Here is a 9,730-nt window from a genome sequence, read left to right as displayed (position 1 = left end):
TGATCCTGCCCACAACTCAGAGACAAATTTCAACAAAAAGTAAATAAAATGTTTCTTCGTGTTTTCAACAGTCTCCCTACTTCTGGCCTTCAAACTGTTGGGAACCTGAGAACACAGACTATGGTGAGATTTACTCTGATTTGAACTATAGCTAACACTGTAGATCTACTGTTGACACTGAATATTGATCTCAGAGCCTATTCCCTGCAATGTATCTGCCCTAGAGTAACATCTACATGAGAGAATCATGTATAGCAGGGGTATTCAAATCCAGGCCTCGAGGGCCAGCTTCCTGTAGGTTTTCCAGAAATCCTGCCTTATCTGCTGCTAATTTCCAGGATCAGGTATGTTTAGCCAATCAGGAGCTTCAATGGAAGGTTGGTTGGAAAACATGTAGGACACCAGCCCTCGAGGCCTGGATTTGAATACCCCTGATGTATAGGGACATGAATGTGGCCAATTATGACTATAAAACCCAACACAAGCCCGACTTGCTCTGTAGGCAGAAATTCAGATATGGTGCTTTGTACTTACAAAAGAAACAAAGAACTGAGATAACTATTGCAATTATTCATCCTTCTCTGACTGTCTTTACGTGGTCCTCTCTGTCTCCCTGCAGCCATTTACCTTTGTAAGCGCACCATGCAGAACAAAGCCAGGCTTGAACTTGCCGACTATGAAGCCGTAAGTAAAATGAGCTTTTGCTGTTTTGTGTGGTTGCTTAAAAGCTGAATGAAATCAAGTATTGCTTCTGTATTATGTTAATGGCAGCCATTCCCCCGTTTCCAAAACCATAAACAAAAAAGTTGTAGATTGATGCCGTCCCAAGAGGAGCATTACTGTTGTGCTGATCTCCTTGCTTTTAAACACCACCACAGTCTCTAACATTTTAATATTTAAGAAGCAACTCCAACTGTTGTCCAGTTGACTTCCTTTCTTTCCTATTCAGGTCACTCTGTGCCTCCAGGCGTCATTGCTCTTACTGTTAAGGCCTCTGTCGGTAGGAGGTTTTTTTCTTTGCAGTTAGGTCAGGCATTATATCATCATGAGATGATTGCTTGGGACTGAACATGCAAAATTGCTACCAATACATTTTGAAATAAAGTAGGGCAAACTGGTGAGCACGACAAGATTTATCTGGTGTTTGTTTTTAGCCTTTGACTTCTAGCTGTTTGCTAACTTTCTACACTTTGTTCCAGCCAGTTTTGAAGAACTTTAAAGGATGCTGTAAAAAAAATGTAACACAGTAAAATTTTACGTTCTAATTTATCATATTTTCAACAGTATATCCATTTCATGCATGGAGGTCACTACAATGTACAGACAACTTTGATAGCAAATATATGATATATTAGATACTAAGCAAAAAGACTATGCTCTACTCAGAAATAACAGTTCATGGATTTGATAGGAAGCTAGATCCTTTGATGATTGATGTTGAGTTCAGTGACAGTTGAGTTTTGTCACGTTATTTTTTATTTAGAGACATTGTCTTTGAACCATGTTTTAGATAAACTAAGCTATAGAGATAGAGGAACCACCATTACAACATGATATCATATTTCAAATAATTTACAGTTATACCAGCAACTTACCATATAATTACATTGATGTTTGGTGGATGGATAAATCTAGCTTTATGGAATGTAAAGATAAATTTATTTACTTTTTTATCTAAAAAAAAAAAAAAACTTTATTCTGTATACCTATAGATGAATAAAGACACTCTGTAAAAATAAAAATCCTAACTGATTTTATCATAATTCATGCATGAAAGGTTGAGACTCACCGGATTGTTAGGTGCATTGTCAATAAATGGTCAATTTTTTAACTTATGTCATATATAAGTTTATTAAATGCATTAAGAGAGACGAGTCTGAGATAAGTCCGTCAGTCAGTCAGTGAGACTTTACTAACTGCATTCACAGTAATTCTAGAACTTGTCTGTAATATTCTACACTTTATCCATATTAGAGTATTCAAAATACCTGTAACTCCCAAGCTTGTTTGCAACACGTAGAAAAACAGATTGATACAGCTAAAACAAACATTACTTTAACTACGCTAACTCCCAACGTTGTTAATAACACGAAAAAACCTAGTCGGACATGCTAAATTTTAGCAGTGTTAGCATTTTCACAATACTTGTATCTCCCAACCTTGTTTGCAACACATAAAAAAACAGACTGATAGGGTACCGCTAAAACAAGCAGTACTTTAACTACGCTAATTCCCAACTCTGTTAGTAACACGAAAAAAACTTAGTTGGACATGCTACACGTTATCCATGTTAGCCATGTTAGCGTTTTCACAATGCCTGTAACTCCTAATCTTGCAACACAAAAAATCACATTGATAATGCTAAAACAAACATTACTGTTACTACTCTAACGTCCAAGCATTTTGTTAACAATAAAATCACAGTCCAACAATGCTACATGTTAGCCATGTTAGCGCATACCTTTACCAGCCTTGTTAATTACGTGAAAAAACAGACTGATAATGCTAAAACAAACTTAACTGTGACTGTGCCAACTCCCAACTTTGTTAGTAACATTGAAAAAAAAAAAAAACAGAGTTTGACCTCAAAAATACATTGGCTGCATTAACAGATTTACAATTACATCCAACCTTGTTTTCAACATGTTCAAAAAAAAAAAAACCTAAACTAAACGAAAAAAACCTTGACTGAACGCCGTATATCTCTCATCAACATCAATAGAGCCAGACTTAATCCATAAGGTTCTCCACGTTATAAGGTGCACTTTTTTTTAGGCTTTAAAGTGTGCCTTGTAGTGTGGAAAATATGGTAACTAAAAAATATTTAGGCAGTGGGGGAAAGCAAGAATTAAAGAGCAACAAAAAGTCATCTCTTTCTGAACTGATGCCTGTAGGTGCAGTCCTTTTTCCTGTAACATTGGTTACTTTATGTGGTAAAAGCGCTTGAAAAAAATGAGCTTCCCAAGTGCTCCAATTTATGTAAAATGAACTACATTTCCACAGCACTCCAGTCATTCTACTCAGCCATTTTCCACATCAAGCTACACTCATACTGCACTTTCTTTATCTGAAGTCAGTATTTTTGCTCTATATTTAGCCCCCACTGTGCTTATGCTTCACTCACTGAGGGCAAAAGGGCTAAGTGTCTTGCCCTATAGGAAGCATTAACAAGACCAAGATTTAAATCCCAACCTCTCCATGAAAAAGCATGAACACACATTAGATCTCAGATCCAGTTTGCCTCCTGGGGAGGCCATTCATTTCTGTGGACACACACAAAAGCTTGTGGAACTGTATTTGTTGCCCCATCAGGGATTGAGATAGCTGAATATATACTTTTTGTATTTTTATGGAACAAATCCTTTAAATTATATATAAAAAAAATCTATTTCTGGTTGAGTTGTTAATTCTCTTTATTATTTGGATGTTATTTATGTTCAAGGCTGACATGTTTGTTGCATGTATTCTTACATAAAAGGGATATATTTATATCATAGGGATATACAGATTTTTTTTGAACTTGTGTTTTGGACTGAATGCATCCCTAAACCTCACATGCCTATTATTTTAGCACAGTAACCAACTATTTTGATTTTTTATCACATTTTATTGGATCACAGCATTGTAAGAACATCTTAGGGAACAATTATGCTTGTTTGTATTCTGAGCTGGTGCAGGGGGAGAGCCCTCTGAAGCTGTGGGGACATATGGCGATGTTTAGTGCCCTGCAGTAATATGATACCGAGTCACAAAGTGTCATTTATCCACTCTAGCAGATGTATTGTTTTCATTTAAAAAAAGTTTCTTTTGAGAGAGTTCAAATGAGTACAGTATGTATCTATTGCTGACAAGAAATACATTTTTATACGTTTGAATATGTGGTAAATGTCTGAACAAGTAGATGTCCTCTTTAGATGCATAAAATAAACCTAAAACACATTAATTATGGGAAAGCTGTTATAATTTTGGAATTTAATAGAATTAAGGGGGAAAGTTTGATCAATTAAAGTAGGTCAGAATGATTAGATGTAGTCAGGATTGCAATGAAGTGTCACACAATGTCAAAAATTCACACATTGTAAGTTAATTTTGAGTAAATGGAATGCAAAAAAACAATTTTTAGATAAAACTGGGAAAAATAGGAATGTACTAACAAAAGCAAGTTCTTTCCTCGTTTCTAAACATGAAAATTCTTGCTTATTTTTATTCAGAAATTTGCATTTGCTCTGCAGACAGAGAAATTATTCCTCAAAAACTGGATAAGAAAATAGTTAAATTCCTAAAATTAAACAGTAGAACGACTTTTATGAAGTAAACTTATATGAAAAAACTGATGGGATGTTATTTCAGAAATATTAATCTTTGCTTTCTCCTTTACTGTCTTGTTTGCAGGAGAATCTTGCCAGACTACAGAGGGCTTTTGCCCGAAAGTGGGAATTTATCTTCATGCAAGCAGAGGCTCAAGTCAAGTGAGATAAATTCCAAATGTGCTCAATCCACTATGTTTTTAGCTCCTTGAATCAAAGTTTTTATATGTGGAAAAACTTTTCCCATCAGTCTGACTGTTTTGTGACACTGCCATCTGGTGGCTGGGTTGTGTAAACACAACATGATATATACCTTTTTTAGTCAGTTCAGACACTTTTATCCACTTTGTCTTTAGGATAAAAAGGCCATAATTTAATGTCTATTATATTTAATGTCAAGGTTCATGCAGGAACCTTTTATATCAGAGAAAAAGGAGTTGTCAGTAAATGTTAGTTATGTGCCACAATATTCTATTCTTCAGAGCATCTGGTCTTTAAAAGGTTGAAAACTGAGTACCCTCCTCAGTTCTGTCAGTTATATAAGAGTCTGACCTCAACAGGAGGCATCACACGGATCAAGACCTGCAGCTCTTTGCTTTGTCGTCTGGCTGCAACAGAAAGAGAGTGTTCATAAATTCAGGGTTGTGTCGTTCATGTTCTGTTTGACCTGATATTTCAGCAGCGGGTGCTCTTTGTGTGAGCAGGCTGTTTCCTCTGCTTGCAGGCTTGACAGAAAGAAGGACAAGGCGGAGAGGAAGATCCTTGACAGCCAGGAGAGGGCGTTCTGGGACGTTCATCGACCAGTGGTAAAGGAAAAAAAAAATACTGCATGATTCACCCCTGCAAAAATAAAAAGTCTGTTTGACACCTTTGACATTTGAAGCTTAAACAAACATCACCTAAGAGTCCTTCAGATTGCAAGCCTTTTGTTGTTTTGAGCTCACTGAATAAAGAAACATCTGAGGCAGATTCATGCATTATCTCTTGATTCCTCTCACAGCCGGGTTGTGTCAACACCACAGAGATGGACATCCGTAAGTGCCGGAGAGAGAAGAACCCTCACAGGGTGAAGAAGGTGACAAAGCTCACTTTTTATTTGCATTTTAAATCCACTCATTTTGGAAGACTCCCTCACCTTTCCTTTATAAACAGGAAACAGAAAGATGATGTTTTTGTCCCTAAAAAATTAAAAATATCACGTATAATTTGTACGTTTTCAATGATGATTTAATTCCTTTTTTTGCAGTCGGTTTATGGGGTTGCGGATGACAGCCAGAACCAACTGAGTCCAGTCCACATCAGCTCCCAGCCGGCCCGGAAGCCGACCAAAGAGGATGTTCAGAAGGAGGTAGGGTGGCAGTGTGATGTATGTTTTACCCCAGACACCATTACCAGTGGCCGGACTCACTCATCCATCTTAATGACAGTCGGAGACGTAGATTGATGAGCTGGCACCACATTTAGACTCCTTTATTTCTCTTCCTCAGATTACCTTCCTGAACATCCAGCTGGACAGACACTGCATGAAGGTTTCCAAAGTGGCTGACAGTCTAATGAGCTACACTGAGCAGTTCATGGAGTACGATCCGCTGGTGTCACCTGTAGAACCCTCTAACCCATGGATCAGCGATGACACTTCCTTCTGGGACCTGGAGGCCAGGTGAGTCGCTGTTTTATGTCTCATCTGCACTAATGGTTGTTGTGTCACGACTGCTGTGAATTACCTTTGCTTTGCGGTGAGCAGTCGTGACCCCAGCCAACAGCGTGTGAAGAAGTGGGGCTTCTCACTAGAGGAGGCGCTGAAGGATCCAGCGGGGCGGGACCAGTTCTTGAAGTTCCTGGAGTCCGAGTTCAGCTCTGAGAACCTGCGGTGAGAACATTTATTGAGCTAGTTTGTTTAACCTTTTCTAATGAATAATAATAAATCATTTCTAACAAAAGATTTGTAATATTCAGAATCAGCTTACAAAATATGCACACAGGTGACTCACCTTTTTTTCTTTTAATTTGTTGTCAGGCTAACAAACTAACTGCTGAATGGTTATTAGATTATAACCACAATTAAATAAATAAATGAAATATGACTGATGGGGAAAGTCTGCTTGAGTTTAAACTATTGAAGCCACAATGGTGAGTAAGGGAGGAAATACTGGAAATACAATAAATATATAAGTTCTCCAGAATCCAAAGTAGAAAGTTAGCTGGTAGATTAATAAATATAACACATTTCAACTCAAATATAAATGTTTCAGTTTACATAAAATACTGTATTTTCCTCCTATAAAAAAACGTATTAACACTTGGATATAAACTCAAATTACTGGACAGTTTATGCAAATAAATAAATTAAAAAAAACGATATAATAGTGATTTTGTATTGAAAAAAGTAATATTTCTGTTTGGTCAAAACAATTTGAAATTAACTAAAGCATTACTTTTTTTGTTTTTATTATTATTATTATGATTATTTAACCCCTATTTTATTAAGATAAAATCTCCTAAAACCGGGACAAGAGACAATGGAACACACACACACACACGGTCACGCATACTGAAAAAACATTGAAAACATGAAAATATAACACATTTACCATCAGCTCAAGAATAACATACACGGCAAAAAAATTACAGATTGCTTGATAGGTAATAAATATTTGAATCTTGAATATTTTGCTAAATTAAACCATAAGAACAAATGAAGGAACCTAAATAGAACCTAAAACAGAGCCTCGAGGGACACCCTTTTATTTTCATCAGTGTTCTAAATTTCTCCTCCGGGATGAGAATCACTGACTTTAATCATATCAAGAGTTATTGTTATTGTATCTGTTCATTTTATAATGAACTGTATTTTAGTAAATCTCCTAATATTAAAGGATTGGTTTTACAAAAGGTTTCACCCTCACAGGTTCTGGTTAGCAGTGCAGGATCTGAAGCGGAGGCCGTTCCAGGACGTGCCATCGCGGGCTCAGGAGATCTGGCAGGAGTTTTTGGCTGAAGGAGCTCCCAGCGCAATCAATCTGGACTCTCACAGCTATGAGCGGACCAGCCAGAACCTGAAAGACCCGGGTCGATACAGCTACGAAGATGCTCAGGTGGGTTAGTTCTAAAGGACTCCCTAACATGTTCCATTATAGACTCAGTGGAGCTGCTTTCACCCCCTACTCTCACCCTCTTGCCTCAGAAACATTGATCCCCTCCACTCATGCAACACAAGAGGGGAATGAAAAGAGGGAGGAAAGGATGAACGACAGTGTGTTTGTGTTGGGGCTTAATGAGCCGAGTAATGGTGGGAATTGGCTGTTCAGTGGTTTCAGCTTGAATTCTTCTGGTTTTTAAGTGACGCCTCCTTCTGGCAGGACATTACCCCATCACCCCGTCATTCACCTCAGCATGCAGTTTTCGGTTCAGATGTGCATCCATTCTGAATTCTCTTCATTTGGTTTTGTGTTTTGTTTGTCCGTCTCCTGCAGGAGCACATTTTTAAGCTGATGAAAAGTGACAGCTATGCACGATTTTTGCGATCCAACATCTACCAAGACCTCCTGCTGGCCAGAAAGAAGGTGAGCTGCGTTCACTAAAGCAGCCTTCGTCTCTGCATTTAACACGGCGTGCTCGCTCTTGCTGCTCTTCTCATGTGATTCTTCGTTTTAGGAAGTAAAAGACATTTCTGGTTTGTGTCTCGTTTGTGCATGTGCTCAAAGGTCAGACCAATATTACAGGCTGAAGGTCAGGATTTAAGGTGGAATGAAGCCACTGAATGGAAAAATTCAACTTTTGGATCAGATTTTAAATATATTTATGTTACTGTAATACAAAATATCAGTTAATATATTTTCTTTTTTGCATAAATATACTGATAAAAGAACAATTGTAACATTTGAAAAATAATAGTCAACAATCTAGTTAAACCAATCCCACAAGATTTCAACATCTAACTTTTTTTTTTGTTAAGACAAAATAATGTCATTTTTAAAACTGACCATGATATGACTTTTTGTTGAAATTGTCCGTTAGTTTAGAGAAGTTCAAAGTAAATAAAAATGTTTGCATTTCAGTTCAAATTTGTTGTACAGACAAAAAAGTGCAAAAATACAAAATAGATAAAGACCAGAACTTCACAAATCCACTCGTCTACAATGCTGTTTTCTGCAAAACAAGATAGAATAGAAAATAATTGAATTAATCTTAAAAAAAAGACGCTCACACATGTGATTAATATAAGGCCAAGAATGCACAAGATAAAAGGTCATAAAAGCATGATTAAAAAGGCAGAAATAGAAGTATGCAAAAAATACAATAATTAAATCAAATAAACTATATTCATAATGGTATTATATAATAATAACGCCAATGTTTTTTCCTAATTTGCTTCAGTTAAAAAATGTAAAATAAATTTGATTGCTGTGGATTTTGTTTGTATTTAACATGTTTTTAAATTGAAAAGTGAACTGCCTTAAATATTTTTCTTGAAAATCTGACTTTAAAATTTCTAAAGTTTCATGTTTTTATTAATGGACTATTGAACTTTCACTGGAAGGTGTAAAAAAGACTTTAAAATTGCTCAGAAAAAAGTCACGGTTCATGGTTCTGAGCATAGATTGTTAGAGTCCAAACTCATATTAAGAATGTAACGATTTACTTTACCCACAATTCGGCTCAAGTCTCAATTTTTGGTAACGGTTTTGTTTCGTTTCGCTATATGATTGGTGTATTATAAAACAATAATAGTATAAAAATCCTTTTTTTAACTTGCTAACAAGCAAGTAATAACAAACAAAAACCTTTAAGTCTGCTCATACTTTTTTTGGTTTAATAAAACAATATATAATAAATCCTTTTTCAATGTAGCACAATGCATGTTTGACACTCTCAACATGAACATATGAACAAACGTGTGCTGTGGAGATGCAACCCTCCACTTTCTCCATGATCCGATTCAATGGTTCTGTTTTAAACAGATTATTGTTATCATTAATATATATCTATGTATAAAAATGTACACATAATCCTTAAAAATGTATACATTTCATTTTTCTTCTAATTTAACTTTGTTTTAATGTCCTTATTTTTTACATGTAGGATGTGAAGGTCAACTAGTTTGAATTAAATACTAGAAAGTGTCATGGTCCTTCACAAACCCAACAACAGGCAGATAATCAGAAAGTTTTAGAAAACTTTGCACATCAAACACAAACAGATACACTTTGTGGGCGTCTAGTTGAAGACAAGTTCTAGATGCTCGTCTGAACACTCAGTAGAAGTGTGTACTATACAGCTTTTCAGCAGATCACGGCTTCCTCTGTTCATGCTAGCCTTTCTGCCCTTTCTCATTTGGACACTTCTCCCTCTGCTGGCCTGTGACTGACACCCCCCACTCCATTTCCCCTCAAAATGCAACGCAACACCCCCCCTCTTTCTGC

General features: G+C 36.5%; 1 protein-coding gene across 1 annotated transcript in view; it reads left to right on the top strand.

The window, feature by feature from the left end:
• The window catches only part of LOC112136940 (regulator of G-protein signaling 6), a gene marked incomplete in the record, with an annotated part of 48,177 nt that overhangs the window by 34,446 nt on the left and 4,001 nt on the right, over nt 1-9,730 (top strand). The window contains 10 exon segments of the mRNA XM_024259022.2: nt 72-123; nt 620-684; nt 4,393-4,469; nt 5,032-5,113; nt 5,308-5,382; nt 5,554-5,655; nt 5,795-5,967; nt 6,052-6,177; nt 7,216-7,402; nt 7,781-7,870. Coding sequence (XP_024114790.1) covers nt 72-123; nt 620-684; nt 4,393-4,469; nt 5,032-5,113; nt 5,308-5,382; nt 5,554-5,655; nt 5,795-5,967; nt 6,052-6,177; nt 7,216-7,402; nt 7,781-7,870 — 1,029 coding nt within the window.

The sequence above is a fragment of the Oryzias melastigma genome, linkage group LG22 (assembly GCF_002922805.2).
Source record: "Oryzias melastigma strain HK-1 linkage group LG22, ASM292280v2, whole genome shotgun sequence".
Classification (NCBI taxonomy): Eukaryota; Metazoa; Chordata; class Actinopteri; order Beloniformes; family Adrianichthyidae; genus Oryzias; species Oryzias melastigma.
This window is presented reverse-complemented; position numbering and strand designations above follow the sequence as displayed.